Below are 16,790 nucleotides of genomic sequence, written 5' to 3' on the forward strand. Positions count from 1 at the left end.
TTTGGACAGTTACTGTGCATTTTCTTCTGGTCTATGTTCTTCAAGCATTGCGCTAGAAGGAAAAAGACTGAAGTGGACGATAATGGGTAACCCTAGCACAATTCTTCATCATATACCTCAGTATAAATACATGCTCGCACGGTGTTAAACAGGCGAAGAAAAACTTACAGACATGCATTTTTCTTTTTAGAAGAGCTGATATTTCTTTCCATGGGTTTAACATTTGGCTCTGTCCGCGCGGTTTTAAGATAAATACGTTTTGAATAAATTGGACAATAATACGTTACATTACATATTTGTAATACATCTTAATTTTTGACAATGTGTTGATCACACATGTACGTATCAGCCTTACTTCTGGTACAAGTTTGGCATACTATATACTGGTCAGAAGAGGGATTAGTTGCATGCAATAGTACAATGAGTCCAAAAAGGTTGGCATGGAATATTGGAAACACAAGAAGTCTGACAGAAAAGGCCTGCTGCTCTACTTCTATATCTACAGGGAGACTGCAAAAGTTTGTGTACATGCCAGGGTCCTCTCAGTGGACATTCCTGCCCAGCCCTTCCACATCGTAACCACGCCAGGAAGGTCACCAACAGCACAGAAAGGTCATCTGCACCATTGGCACAAAAGGTTACCTGCACTGAAGCCACTTTTATCACTTCAAGGTTAACATTTAGAATAGGAAGGTTACCCACTCCTGGAGGGGGACAATGACAGAGAATGAACACTGTACAAAACGATTCAATTTAAACATCCAAATCTATATCACTGAGGAATGATATCATTTTCTAATTGATTATGGAAATGAGTTACTTATTTGCATAATCAAAATCTACAGTCAACACAAAAAATTTGGAAACAAAAATTTGATCAATCATTTCTCCATGGTTACTTTATCAATTGTATCACTGGAATGGTTATGTCTTACCCTTTATAATATTACCAATTTTATCACCATCCTACGTACAAGGTTGAACATCAGAGCTGACTATGCGAGCAAATCACAAGTTCTGATGTTGGCAGGGAAGTTTTGACCCTTTTTTGTCGATCCACCAACAAAATCTGTCATGGTGTCTGTTGCAAAAAAGCATGATCATAGAAATGAAGTATCATTTTAAAGGAAAAAAAGTTTAACATTGTCAAGCTTTTGAATAATTTAACACATAATGCTAATGATAAAAAATTAGGCTATTTGTAGCAAAGAAGGCTATTCTAGCATTTGCTCCTAAATCATGTAAATGACACCAATTTGCATGGTTTATATCTAATAATGCTGCAAGAATGAAATTCCCATCATTTACCAGTACGGAATTATAGTATTTCTTATACATTAGATCTTCATTTGCATAATTGATATCTATCGATATTCCTCTCTATCTCAGTTACAGGCAGTGTAGGAAGCCAGGGCCTACGTAATTTGAGCCAGACTTGCACCAGGTGGTGTTAAGCCGCTAGACAAATAAGGAACCATAACCCAACATTTGCTTTGAGAAAATCTACAAAAGCCAACAACGTTGATGACCAGTTCCACAATTCCATGAAGATAGGGGTGTCTTCTTGATTATTACATACATGAAGAACTTTTTAATTATTGCACGACAATTGTACACGGTACAATGTATGGCAACAACTATTAAAACATAGTACAAAATAGAGATATTAAGAGTCCATTCCAAGTCACCCAAGGGTTGTTATTGTCATAATTTACAACTGTTTTTAATTCTTTGTAATTATTTGTCTAGGAGATTTCATACTTTGGAAATATTGTGAATGTCATTTCAACTTTATAATCATATGCCTGGTTGTGTAAAACTTTGGAAATATTAATGATGTGGAATATGATATTTCTTATTATAGTTTCTAAATAATGGTTACAGCATTCTACCATTTTCTACCATTTATTTGTTACATTTTGTAAATGGGTCAGGGGGCTGTGAGGAAAGCAATTCACACATCTTTGTGAATTATAATGGACACCATGCATAGATGGCTTGCACAAAGGACTTAACAGTGTCCAGCAGTGACCACAGGCAGTAGGCAAAGGTATTTTCGTTGAATATCTGCTGAAGTTCCGATCTTGACGAAGTACCGTGCCGAGCTTCCGAGCGAAACCCGAAGTGATGCCGAAGGCACGAGCGGGGAGTTCGGCGGAGCCGGAAAGGTTTCGGTGTTCGGCGGAAAAGTAAGAGGTAATTAGCGCAAAGGATGACGGGAGAAACCGTCCCCGGTAATGAGGGGGGGGGGCATTTTTGGAGTGAGTGACGGGAGAAACCGTCGTCGGGAGCATTTGAGCGAAAACATGTACCGTGGCGGTTACCCAACATAAATACCGTAGCCTAAAGCCTGTGCAGTGACATCTAAAAATACACAGAGGCAGACAATAGGGCTGGATTAGCACCTACTTTTATGGGGGCAATTACCCAAATCCACCTTTTTGAAAGTTTTGTAAACATTTCTCTATATTTCGAAATTTAGAAGAATCACATAGATATTTGCAAATGATTCAAAATAAAGATATTTTTGTGCAGTCCCTTTCAAAATGTTTCTAAAATATCTAATTGGATTCAAATAAATTCAAATTTTCATAATTATCCAATTTTTTTTTAAAATTTAGAATCATTGTGACTTAGATATTCTTTTATTCAAATTTATTCAAACTAATTACAAATATCATTACAAAACCCGTGTGGTGACTTGGAATGGACTCTAGAATAAAGCTTGACATCCTAATTACTAATATACAATATGGGCTAGCATAAGTCTTTGATATAGTGTTACAACCGAGTGGGGCTTATCGTTAGTTTCGATATTTTTTCTATTGACAAAGCAGTATTTCATATATTTACTTATTTTTGCATCGCTAGGGTTGTTGCATCTAACTACATATTCAAATCTGCATCGAGACTCTTAAAATCTGTTGTACTTGATTTGAGAAATGTGAGTAAGTTATTGCGGAAAACATAATATCTAGAGCATTCCATGACAAAGTGAAATTCATCTTCAATTTGCTTTGGAAAAAATGGGCAAAAACCTTGGGTCAGGGGCTACATTATAATATCTGCCCATTTCTATATTCAATTTATGACTGCTGATTCGTAACTGAGTTATCACTTTACGAATTTCAAAGTTATCTATATCATACAGATATTTTTCTTGTTCATAGCAGTTTTTTTGATTTGTTAAGAAAAGACAGTTTTGAACTAGAAAGGCAACATTTGCGAGCAAATACAGCATGTTTAGCCCATTCTCCTCCCCATGCAAAAAATAGGTAAATAATTTGCATCAACGGAGGATAGAACTTTTTGCAGTAACTATCAAATTCCGTCTCTGGTAAATTGCTTAAACAAGTGGAAATGCAAAAATTCCAGACAATCTTCTTGCTAAATGAAACAGTTATAATCGTCAACACGGCACTAAATTTGACAGAAGTACTACAGAGATACTGACTCCTCAACTATAGGTTTTGAAGGCGATGTTACGACATGAAAGTGCCAAAATTGATGTATTAACTGATGTTCAAGATTTTTGTTGCAAAGTTGCTAAACTCAAAGGACATCTAATCAAAGCTCAGAAATTTTTGGTAACTTCCCGTGATAAATTAGCTGTCATATTTTGGGGATCATAAAAAAAGATGTTTACCTAAAAAATGAGGTAGGTGTGCTTGGAAAATTAGCTGATCAATTTTTCAACCCTAAAAATCGCTATTTTGCACATGTCATTGAGAACCAGCATTTCATGACGTCATTTGGTCACGTGATTATAGTAGGAAAGCTGCTCATGGAAGTTGGTTATCATGGCCTATAATTAACTTTGGCTACTACAGATACAAAAAATCCATGATAGCACTCGTCCCTCTCGGTGGTACCAAAAATCTGTTTGGCCCATGGCCCTAGCGGCTTTTTTGGAACTGCAGGAGCCGATTTTGTTTCAAACTTTGGAAGGGAATAACTCTAGAGGAGGTTGAGGGACCGTCATGATATTTGGTATGTAGATAGCTTCAGAGATGATTGCCAAGATTGTAAGCAGTCAGTAGCTAATTTGCATAATCAATGTGGAAAGTTAATAATTCCACTGCATTTCATTATAATCTCAAACACATGACATTATGTAACTAAGAAACATTGATAGATATCAATTATGCAAATGAATACCTAATTTGCACAATTAATGACGAAATACTATAACTGCATAATGGTAAATGATGGGGATTTCATTCTTTTTAAGTAGTGTACTTCACTTTACACAATCTGTCAAGGAACATAAGGAGAATACAGTTGTTGTAGCAGAGTGATAGTTTATTTACTCCATTCTTAGGGAAGCTGTATATTACATGTACATGTATGACAAAGTGAGGCAGAGGCCCGTGGTGGTCTGTCATCAAACCACCACACATATGTGTAAGATGCATAACCCTCGCCCGACAGGGAACAACAGACTTCAAACCCGGATAGTGAGTGAGTGAGAGTGAATGCAGATATGATCACAAGTGCACAAAAAGGCTGTTTCATCTCCCCTACACTAAAAAGTGTTTTATGAGATCTGCAATAAAATGTCGTCACTCAGAACTAATCATCCCCACAATGGTTGTCTATAACAGATAAATCCTCTTTCTTTATAATTACACAATACATAAAAAGAAATAAATTCAGCATAAAGATAGAAATATACGCTGTCTTGAGAAATACCTTGCTCATTCAATTTGTTAATAATAATAAATTATGGCGATGCATGGAAGAGTCAATATGAAGAAATCAATAACATTTAAAGCTGTAATGGCATTGAAAACTTGTGCACCAGGTCCTGTACATGTACATACAGTATGTGCCAGGCAATATAACAAACATGAGTACTGATCTCCAAGGGAGGCTGCTGATATTGTGACGTGGACTCTCCTCATATACATATTACATGATGATGTCACAGACTGGTATAACATGGCAGAACATTTTCCTATCAGCTCATGTAAGGACACACGCTCAGTTATTTGGTACATAAATATATACAAATATGTACTTAGTTTTTAACTTTTCCTTCAGTGATTCTTTTGTTTCTTTGAAATGTAAATGTCCTGCCATCGCAGATATAACGTTGGGTAACATAAATTCGTGGGGTACTTAAATTCGGGATTTTTCGAAAATGTGGTATTTAGGGATATGTGCTAGATGCAACATCAGTAATACCGCTAGAAATGCAAACTTGACAGACTAACGCATTCAGAACACTGTCTGAAAAGCTTCTCATCAATAACCATGCATTAGAAGTTGGCGACGTCAAAAACTCTCCGTCCCTTACTGACAGAGTCTGGGGGCTTCGTGGGAGACTCACACTGCACGGTTGTTCGCTGGTTTATAAGACAAATGTCACATCTCCTGCCTGCTAAACACAATTATTTACAAGACAACTTATTACAATCTCTTTTGCTAACCTGCAACTGGATTCTAAGTGTGATCAATCATCAAAACTCCTCTTTGTTGCTACAACCTACGGCACGTGTATTTTCCCGCCGCCATATTGTTACCCAGAATCACGTCGTCAAGCAGACGACAAAAGGTTTGTGAGGAACACTTTTTTGTCTAAATGTTGTGTGTGATAGTGGACTGAAGACAATATTTTCCTCAAAGTTTGCTCCTAACACAACAAGGAACACATGGACATAGTAGTATAACCATTGCTACGGTATCCAGCTAACTTGCCATGAATAATTGCCTTGACGGTGGGGATCGACTTTGAGTGACGTTCTACCGACTGTTAGTAAAGGCCTGATGTGTGCGGTGCGGCCGTTTTTTCGTGTATTTTTTTTTACTTGGACACGTCTATATCCATAGCACTCTCCTCAAGCCAAGGATGGAACGAATAGCTGCTGTATAAAATGTCATTAGCGGTAAGATATTCAAGACGAATCTTCTCTCCCGAATTAATGTGCACCCCTGTCCGACAGCACCGTCATTGTGCGTGCGGCGGACGGTAGTTTCAAGTTGAAATATTATGGTGTCAGCACGACTAGAGACAAAATCTACCATATATATGATTAGTGCAAAGATAGTACATGATACTGACAGAATAATAGAAAAAAAGGATGGTTTATTGTTCTGCTAGATTGATTTCAGTCAACCATTATCGGAAAAATCCCGAATTTGTGTTACCCAACGTTACATCATTCAGTATACATGTAGTTCTCACTTCAAAACATAAAAGAGCAACTTTGCATCCATGAAGTTATTGCTCCACTTTGGATCAACCCTGAGACTCCATTCAGTGTCATTAGGCTGTTCCAGAATGGACAATGTCACCACTTACTTAGCCAGTCGTACTTGTCTTTTAGCGAAATACCTACTAGACATGTACAGGACATGCTTGTGCTGTAGTCTTCATTACAGTTGCTAGATGGCGTCTCAATATTGCAGTTTTTGTTGATCTACATTTTGTACTGTTGCTATTGCCAGAGAGGCAGGAGAATCAACATGGCTGCATCCATATACCAGTATATATGTAGATCAGCTCAGCTTCTTCATATCAGTCTAGAGACATCTGATGATGCTGTTAGATGTACATGCCACGTACATGTATCCTGTTCTTATTTAGCCGTGTTGCTTAGCTTTATAATATTCCTATCAGTAATGTGCTAAATAAAAGCTTATATAATAATTTTTCAAATATTATAATGTAACAAAGCTGATCAAATGTCATAAATTACGTACCATTGGGTTGCTTCCATGGAATAAATTCTTAGTCCTCTATTATGCATCATGATCTGCAACTGTTACAATGTTTTCCCTCAAAGTTAACAACAAGCTTTATCAACGATGCATGTTGCAGTATGGGGTACCCATATTGTGTATTTTTACTAAATACACAAAGATGTTACTTTGCAAACATTTGACTGTGAATTTCAAGGTTTTCATAGCAAAAGCAGTTTTAAAAAATGCAATTTATTTACTCAGGCATTTCCCTTCTGGAGCTGAGGACCACTTATAATTTTGGCAGTTTTGTATATTTCACATATTCCAGTCAAAAGCAAAGTTATTAACTTGTAACACAGCAGACAGAACACACACAGATGTAACTTGGACATACAGTTAAACATTTACAGTTGGCCATTTAAAGGTTACATTAGGTGTGATGTTTACAATTAAGTTTAGTTCAGAGTTTATTCGGGAGTATATAACCCTGAGCCTGGGTACCATATACAGTTGTAAATCTTCACTTGTTTCCTGATTAATCACTGCAGAAACCAGTGAGTAGAAGATGGCATCTACATGATAGACATGACCTATGAGTGACATGTACTCCTGGTTAGTTGTTCTCATCCCTCCCATTATTTTCAACACGTAGTTCTTGTTGTTCAAACTCTCGGCACGTTGCCAGGACCATGGTGACCAGCTCTCTGACCCGAGGGTAGGGCTGGGGATTGTTCAATATTGCCTCCAACAGGGGGATACCTCCCTCATCTCGCAGCAGCTGGACATACTTGTCAGCTAGAAGGGCACAAAGGACTTGACAGTGTATTGTTGCATGATGATAATGTTTAGAAAAATCAAGCAAAGCCTTTATAATTACTTTTCACCCATTTCAGGTTGATCTTCCTGCATCACATCTTAAGGCGTGCTACAGTTTGCTGGACTCAATAAAAAATTTTTACTTCATGTTTGTTTTGAGTTCTCACATTTGGTCTACTCATTTGTTCATTGTGACCCTTAATATGCTACCATTCCTGTCCTTAAAATGCTGCCACGCCGAGTCGGACTGACACTTGGGGCCGACCATAAGGAAAGGTTGTTGTGGGTGACAGTGAACATTTTATTGTGAATTATATCATTTCAGAAAAAAACTTGCAAGATAGTGTCCAGTGTGCTTGCTAAAAGAAAAAAAGACAGGCAAGGCACATGGCATAACACATTCAGACCAGTCGTGCCGTGCTGCTGTAATGTCTGTTTTGCAACAAGTGGCTGTCTTCTGCCTTAAGTTTCTGATTTGCACACATCATGGCAGATCTTTGTGCATTATAATCCCATGGCAGATAGGTTTTACGCAGGTCTATACGCGCAGTTCGAGAGAAGCAAAGCCATTAGCATTACATCTGGAGATAAATAAAACGTAAAGGCTAAGAAAGCATGAATTAATTTGTTTATTGGCAGAAAGGGTTTGCTAAATGATCTACGTGCTCAGCACCCATACGTTGATAGACAATGTCAGTGTCAAGCTCTGTCATTCACAAAATGTGCCCTGTGCAGGTCCAAGCCAGGTTACAGTGTGCTCTATGGCATAGCTTAAAGGTTGAACACCTGGTCAAATGTGAGTTGTTCATGGCTGTGACCAACAGGATTTTAGTGCATACATGCATTTACACATGACAGTGAACAGGAAGAGCACAATATAAAAAACACAGATTCCAGTACAGCCTGCTTCCATCTTATGTTGCTCCGTGTAAATGTGAGTGAATTACTTACGGTAGACTCTGGTCAGGTTGGTTAGGGCCCAGACTGCCCAGTGCTGCACTTGTGGTGTATCATGGTCCCCCAACAACTTCAGGATGGGCTCAAACGACCTGACAAAAGAACCACTTTTAAGTAGACAGCCTGAAGAACTAGGCAACAGTCAATCATGTGGCAATATTATCTTATTCAACTGTCTACATTTTGCAGGATAAATAGATGTTTCTATGAGTTTACAGGGTACGGTTGCTTTGGAATGCTGGGGAAACGAGTGAAACTTCTGCTTTTGACACTAAAAGTTTTCACTCTTCCAGTTTACATAATAGTACATATATTTAAGTTTTCTGACATCACAAACCTGTAGTTAATATTTCTTTTGGTTGCAATATCCCATCTCTCTATTGCCTGGACCATCCTCTCTAGCACCTGCTGACGACATGGCTGAGAAAGCGTCCAGCTCTCTACTCCATCTGACATGATGTGGGACAGCACACCACAGGAGTTGTAGGACACCTCAATGCCATCACTCTCACTCTCCAGCAGAGCACTGGGGAAAACATACACAGATGGGAGAATATTCTTTGCATTGTATATTTCTTACTTCTGAACTAACTCAGTTTGTAATGAGAAGAGTAGTTTCCAGACAATATGTATGAAGAGAGGTGGACCAAACAGAGAGGAGAAACAGTGTCTGTGTATAAACATGATAACTCGAGAATGCCTGTGGGCAGATTGTTTTGATATTTGGTATGTCGGTAGATCTTTACGAAACGTACAAATGCTTAGATTTTGGGCCCCCTAATTTGCATTTTGAAATGAGGGAAGTTTATAAATCTGCTATATTGCATGATGACACTCTCTAACATGTGGCACCTAACACCTGTCAGTTGACAAACTGGCACAAATTCTCCCCTGCTGGCAGGGCCTGTCCCCAAGGGCCCTACAGCTACTGGTCAAAACACAAAGGGATAGCAAGAACCTGTATACAACTTGTTTTTGATATGTGGATAGCTTATATATATAATAAGTGATACTTGATATAATGAGATAGTAAGTATGCAAATCAGAATCTAATTTGCACAACTTATCCTATATTTTATACGTCCAATGCATTCTATCGATACCAATAGGACTATCAAAAGATGTAACATACATGTATGTAACTGAGAAAGAGAGGGACATTGATAGATAAAAGTTATGCAAATGAAGACCTAATCTGCATAATTAAAGGGAAAATACTGTAATTCCATGTTGGTAAATAATTGGAATTTCATACTTGTGGCATTTGAAGGTGAAGGTGAACATTGTTGAATATAGATTGTACAAATACTTAATTTGCATAATTGATCAGAAAATGCTAGAATAGCCTTCTTTGTTAACATAACACTGTCATACTTAAGACAACTTCTATTTGGGTATTCATAATACATCAGTCGAAAAGGTTAAAATCATTTGGCGAAGGTATGTGTACGTGTGAGATAACAGTACCCACATTGCCATATCTACAAAATGTATACTTCCTCATCAAGACAAAATGAAGCAGTATGACAGGGTACTTACTTGAAGACTGTGACATATCTTTCCTGCATCAAACGAGGCCTAAGGAACTTGACTTCAGCAACATTACCCTGAAACATAAAATAAATCATATTCTTAGTAATGTTATAAACTTCACAAATAGAAAATAGCGACAATCAATGTTGATAAAATATCTACATCTTCATATTAAACAACTAAGTAAAACTGTACTACATGGCTGTGCCTAATGTCTATATCACCCTTTTGTAATCGTTTGGCTGTATATTTTCCATCTATCACAAATGATTAACAAATTGTGTATATTTCTAATTTTTCACATTCCTTGCACTTTGTCTCCTCTTGAGACAAAATTCCAGGGACAGAACACATCTACAACATGACAAAACACACGGCAACATAAAATGATGACTACATTAGCACGCAGCATGACAGGACAAAACACAACATCAAACAAATGTACAGCACAACACAATACAACACAACACATATCATACAAATGTACAACACAACACATTACAACACAATACAACACAAATTCATACAAATGTACAACACAACACAATACAACACAACTTCATACAAATGTACAACACAACACAACACAATACAACACAACATCATACAAATGTACAACACAACACAATACAACACAACATCGTACAAATGTACAACACAACACAATACAACACAAAACAACACAAATTCATACAAATGTACAACACAACACAATACAACACAACATCGTACAAATGTACAACACAACACAATACAACACAACACAATACAATACAATACAACACAACATCATACAAGTGTACGACACAACACAATACAACAGAACACAACACAATACAACACAACAGTCACTGAGAAAACCTTGGACATAAAAACCACCATGAACATGCAGTGCAATGCATTGACAACAAACATGAAAAAATCCACAATATATATAGCTACTGAATACAATGCCAGATTGTAATAAATCATAATTGTACATTTGAATTACTGAACAGAAGACAAAAGTGAAAAAGTACAAACCATAAGTCCCAACATATTTCTGTGTAGTTCCTGCTTGTCTGGGAAAGTCTGAAGTGGAGGTACAACAGGGGTTCAGGTAACTATACAGTGTATGTCACTATACAGTGAGCACTGGCAAATCAAATGGTTTGGTATAAGCTAAATCTGACATGACTGAACAATTTACATTTGCAAACCTGACAGACTTAACTACCTGACAGACTTGGTACTAAATGTATGGACCAGAAGATGTCTTTAAAGAAGAATGTTTATGTAGGATGTACATGTACATGTACATGAAAGTAACGTGTCACAAATATTAGAAACTGCAACACCTGCAATCACATACTTTATTCTTCTTTTTTTTAATGAATGATTAACAAGATAATTATGAACAAGTTAAGATAGAGTTTGATGATTTGTTATATGATGATGTTAAAATGATTTTCTCCGACAAAAATGATTCAGATTTGTGTTATATTTTGTAATTTTGAATGGGAGAAATATTTCAGTCTTCAAGCCCCTTGGCCTCAAGTGAAGAACCAAATAATTTATACAAAAATAAGTGTAAGTTACAATGATCATGCTGTTGATGCGTGTACTGACCTCCAAACAGCTCAGGAACAGATCCATGCCTGACCCATCCATGAACATTTGACAGTTCAGGGGAGTCTCGTCTGTGAACAGGACAGAGTTCACACTGGACACATCAAAGAGGCCATAATGGACCGATCCCAAAGCCACGCCCTCTGTTCGATTTCGAACACCTCCGTCAAAAACAGGGCTTGACGGACCAAACATGGTCGCTGCAGCTACATTTGTAGATTGAAAATAATGCCACTGATTTCAGTTTAGCTTTCCCTTATTGGTGGGAATCAGTGCCCAGTTTCTGACAAGCAGGCGATGCACGTGTAAAACAGGGTTCATATATCTGTGACAGGGTTCCCACTGTATTGACTGCATGCATACAATATAACAGCTGCATGGTAGTTGGTAACTAAGAATCAAAATGCATCCTTTTACTTCCCTGTTCACTTTCAAGTTGACCAGTTTCACACACCAGTAACTGGAGATACACAACTCTGCGCTAGCGGACTTTGTAGTAGTCAGCATGTGGTACAAGCTTCCTCTCCTTGAGTGCCCGATCTATTTTCTTTTTAAATTCGTTTTTGTTCTGAGTGTGCATTCAACCAATACAGTGGAAAACCTGTCCTAGATATACGTACCCTGCTTTACACGTGCCATTTCTGCCCCGCCAACGATGTTTTGACGGAGGTTGGCTGAATAGAACAGGGGGTTCTATGGGTCTTCTATTCGTTTGATATGGTGTTCGACAGGATCGGTCTATTGCTTACAACTATATCAAAATTCAGGGTCAGAATCAAATTGAATTGTTCTTCTATAATCAAAGTGAAGCTTAATGTCTTCTAATTCAATCTATCCAGATAAGATTTTACATGTACATGTATATAGATTGAATTATGATTTACTATAATTGTTAATCCGATGGAAAATGGCCCATTTGGTGGTAGAGGACTAGTAAAAAATTTTGGTCTGAATCTCTTTCATGAGATAAAAGTTACCTTGGAATAAAAAGCTGCATGTTTCGTTACCTGGACCTGGACTGGTACCCACCCCTACTCTAGATGCATTGCAATGATATTTGGTATGTGGCTAGGTGTTGTAGCAATGTGTGTCACATACAGTACAGCACCTACCAGTAATATTCCATAGGGTACTCCAGGCTATCTCCATCACTTCATTACACTGAAACACAGAAATAACAGTCACTGTGGTACTATTATCTTGGGGAAGGGGGTTACCACTGACGGGTATATTGTTTTTGGTTGTGTATACATGTACATTGTATGTGTTTGTACTTAAAACTCAAGATCATTTGGTACATTTGTGTATGACTTGTTTACAATGTAGTCATTGAGGTCTGAATGAACATGGCAATTTTGGGCCCCTAGCAATATTTTCAGGTATACAGCATTACAGGCCGACACACCCTTCCTGAAACTAGTGTGGTATAGTCCACAGACAGCTGGTCTGCCTGACGAGGTCATGATCAATGGCCTCAATTTGACTGAGACATACAAAATGAATAAACTGTCCAACTAGCCTAGTGGGGTGTGTTTGATAACAAAACTCAAATGTACGAGTAGTTATGCAAATTAGTATACAATTTTGGCTGATAGGCCCCCTAACTAGCAGCTTGCTGTGGAACTACGGGGACATTTTTTACAGAAACTTTAAAAGTCATATAACTATATTATAAACAAATGAAAGAGATTTCCATGACATTCAGCATGATGGTGGGTTAGACAGAGATGTACATAATGAGATGCAATTCATGCACATTTCAACTTAATTTTCATAATTGAATAGGAAAATCTATAAGCTTAGTCTAGTGTTTTTCATATAGGACTTTAATATGTAATATATAATGTAAATCATTACATCTGTATAGAATATTTATGGCAGGTGCAGATACCATCTACAGATACCAATTATGCAAATGAAACAGGATGAAAGATGAGATTATTAAAACTCTAAATATATGTATGTCATTGAGGTATAAGGTCTCTGGACTCTTGTTAGATATTGAGTACAATGTACAAGTTAGGGAGATACCTAAAGTGTAAAGTTCCTGTCATGCTTAAACTTTATGTTGAAATGTCTTGTCCACATAAGAAAAAAAATTGCAATTAAGTACATAATTTAGGACATTTTAAAAAGTTTCACATGAATTTGATTATCCACACAATTGTCTGGAAACCACAGAATAGGTTCCAAGTTTTTCTTCATCAGCAGAGCAAGTGGTGACATGGTTACAACGACATATGCTCATGCATTATACACTTTGTCTAAAGGAAAATTACTCACTGTCTTGGAGTTCAGTCTTTCATGGATCAATTTCAGCATGGTCTGTGAAAAACAAATCTTGACTTAATTATTACAATATGTACAACAGCTTTACAACAGCAAAGAGTGGATAACAACATTGATCCCCTAATCAAAGCTATGTCAGCAGTGGTAATTACACTCCTTTTCCAGGCCATAAACAGAATGAAGCATATTCTTCATGGCAAGCAGCAGCAGACCAATACAGAGAACCTAGATTCCTAGAATGATACATATCCCCTCTGAGTTGGTAAGTAATCACTCCTGAAAGAGTAATAGGAATAGAGTTGTGTGCACGTTTGTAACTACAACTCACAATCCCATTGCTGCACTGGTTTGTAACTTGGTGTATCGTCTGCTAGGTTGCGCGTGATGATGCACGTTGTCTTTTTTACACCGTATCTGGTTTTAGCATTTACTGTAAATGCATTTAAGTTTGCTGGGATTTAATTTCACAGTAGGGAGAAAATGGTGTTTGCAGTGGTTTTAAGTTCGTGTTTGAAACAACAGTAGCGCTACAGTCATGTAACGGAAACACTGGCGGCTTTACAGACAGCCAGTTAGAAACCAAGATAGCTAAGTGCACGGCCTCACACCTTCTCGGCAAGCGTGCCATAGATGTCCTGATCATGAATTTCTTCCAGTCCCTTCCAACCGTGCATATCGCAATGTACAGTAGTTGCAGATAAATCAGAATGCTAACTGTACTGCAAGAAGTGTACAGATCATGTCCTAGACAACCATCCCACACTCGTGGAACTAGAAATAAAGTGGGATATTAGTAATGTAGCAAGCGTGAGAACTGTCAACAAATGTCACCACTTTTGGTATCGCTCCACTAGGTCGCATATTTTTACTTACAGTACTGTCAGTAAATAACAACTCCTTAATTTGAGTGCATTCTTGATAAATATGTATTTGATGTTTGAAGATCAGGTCTATATTCAATTGTGCCTTGTTAGTATTCATGCGTTCACAATAACAGGTGCCTCATAATACTGTATCATTTACAGTACGTAACGTTTGTGAATAAACAAGGGGTTGGACGGGCAAAACACACAGTAAAGAGTTCACTGCAAAAACCACGAACCTAAAACCACCGCAAACATTTCTGCATTCACAGTTATATTCAAAAAGCACCCACATCTTGACAGGTATGTGGGACAGGCCGCTAGAAACATCCGGGAATTATTTTCCAGACTTTTGCCAACCCTGAGATCGTGACCACGGAGATTTGAGAGGTTAAAACAGAAATGCATGAATTTCAAATTTTCTCACATTATTCTCCCCTGATCATGAAGTTATCCCGGAAAGTGCCGGAAACCTCCAAAATGGCAACCCGGAAGTCAGTGCGAGGCAGTCATGTCTGCACGCACCGAAACGCCATCAGGTCCACGCGGTGCAGGTTTCAGTTTATTTACTGCCGCTAGTTTGCTAAATAGAGAGGTATGGGGTCCTGAGCCTGATTTTTTCTTCTTCTGCAACGATCTTGAAAATATTTCAGTAAATTGAAGACAGCAGGCAGTTATTTCAAACACTGACCATGATTACTGCACGGAGGATTGTGTCCTATGGACTCTTGTTACAAGATTATAATTAGAGCAATGATGGATATACTGTAGCACTGTTCCATGTAGGTTTGGAGGATGTGTTACTATCATGTCTAGGACGACAGTGTACCTGACAGCTGATATGTGTGACTTTGCCTTGCTCATCAATAAGGCCTGCACTACGTGGGGAAGTGAATAAAGAAATGCTGGTTCTGGTGCTGACCTCCACCACACCGATCCTGCCCACCAGTTCCTTCTGCTCCCCCTTCAGCTGACACACGATGATGTTACACAGGTACACAGCAATGCGCTGAATGAACTCTTCGTTTCGGAAGTTGGTGAAGATTCTCAGCAACACCTCTGCCACTCTCTGGTATTCAAACTCCTAAGTCAGGCAAAACATGTTAATCAGACATACATATAATCAACCATATTAAATTTTTTTTTTTTATAATTTCAAAAGTATGTCTAAAAAAATTCAACAACCTGCCTGATAAGGAGGAACAATGATATAATATTGTTGTTTTGTTGCGTAATTAAGATTACATGATCTGTGACAAAAATGCACAGCCACGGCCCACGGAAAAGGGAAAAGATAAAAGTTCAAAAATCGAAAAAATATTACTGGATGGCATACAAAAAAAGCCTCACGCAAAACCTTGTCCTTGAGTAGTTTGTCAGGTTTGCGCGGCGCAGGTTTCAGTTTATTTACAGCACAGCTAGTTTGTTGAATTGAGAACTATCGAATCCCAAGCCTGTTTTTTTCAACTGCAAAATTGCAGGTTTAATTTTTCTTCTGCAATCTTGAAAATCTTTCTGCAAATTGCAGACTGCAAGTGGGTATTTAGAACACTGTGCAGGTACAACTAGCCTGGTGCAGGCAATTTTGATGCCACATGTACCAAGACATGAACCCTGAATTGATTCTTATTTTCAGATTTTAGATTTCAGATGCTTTGCGGAATTTTTGGCTTATTTCTATGAGAAAAGGTCAATTTTGAGTTCTTCTTCCATGAATAGAAAGACAGTCACTTAATTTTGAAAGGAGGGAACTATCTTTCATGTGCCTGCAAATATTGCCTTACAAGGTTATTTCACCATGAATGCTGTATTGATCAGGACCCTCTGAGTGTGTAAACATATTCTACCTTCTTCTCTCTACCCATTCTTAACATATAACATATACGTCAAGTTTACAAGTCTGGAGTGCTTATGTTCGAGACCTACTCTACAACTGTTCTTAAGCCAATATGATAAGTCTATGTATAGTTGAATGCTTATTGTGTGCATGGATGGCAGGGCATAAATTGAATATGACCTGAGTTCACCAAAGGAACT

The 16,790-nt window shown here is 37.9% G+C and overlaps 1 protein-coding gene across 6 annotated transcripts in view; it reads right to left on the reverse strand.

Annotated features, from left to right (window-relative positions):
* The window catches only part of LOC136441389 (protein zer-1 homolog), an 89,755-nt gene that overhangs the window by 54,612 nt on the left and 18,353 nt on the right, over positions 1–16,790 (reverse strand). For 3 of the 6 annotated variants that reach the window (XM_066437660.1, XM_066437657.1, XM_066437656.1), the window contains 9 exons: positions 15,676–15,837; positions 13,885–13,926; positions 12,714–12,762; positions 11,602–11,672; positions 11,017–11,064; positions 10,000–10,067; positions 8,798–8,986; positions 8,455–8,552; positions 4,282–7,482 (listed from right to left, as the gene is read on the reverse strand). In XM_066437660.1, coding sequence (XP_066293757.1) covers positions 7,301–7,482; positions 8,455–8,552; positions 8,798–8,986; positions 10,000–10,067; positions 11,017–11,064; positions 11,602–11,672; positions 12,714–12,762; positions 13,885–13,926; positions 15,676–15,837 — 909 coding nt within the window. In that variant the 3' untranslated portion in view covers positions 4,282–7,300. Of the gene's footprint in view, positions 1–4,281; positions 7,483–8,454; positions 8,553–8,797; positions 8,987–9,999; positions 10,068–11,016; positions 11,065–11,601; positions 11,673–12,713; positions 12,763–13,884; positions 13,927–15,675; positions 15,838–16,790 lie in introns of those variants that run through there. The other 3 variants (XR_010756877.1, XM_066437659.1, XM_066437658.1) reach the window with 1 other exon arrangement.

The sequence above is a fragment of the Branchiostoma lanceolatum genome, chromosome 9, assembly GCF_035083965.1.
Source record: "Branchiostoma lanceolatum isolate klBraLanc5 chromosome 9, klBraLanc5.hap2, whole genome shotgun sequence".
In the NCBI taxonomy this organism is placed as follows: Eukaryota; Metazoa; Chordata; class Leptocardii; order Amphioxiformes; family Branchiostomatidae; genus Branchiostoma; species Branchiostoma lanceolatum.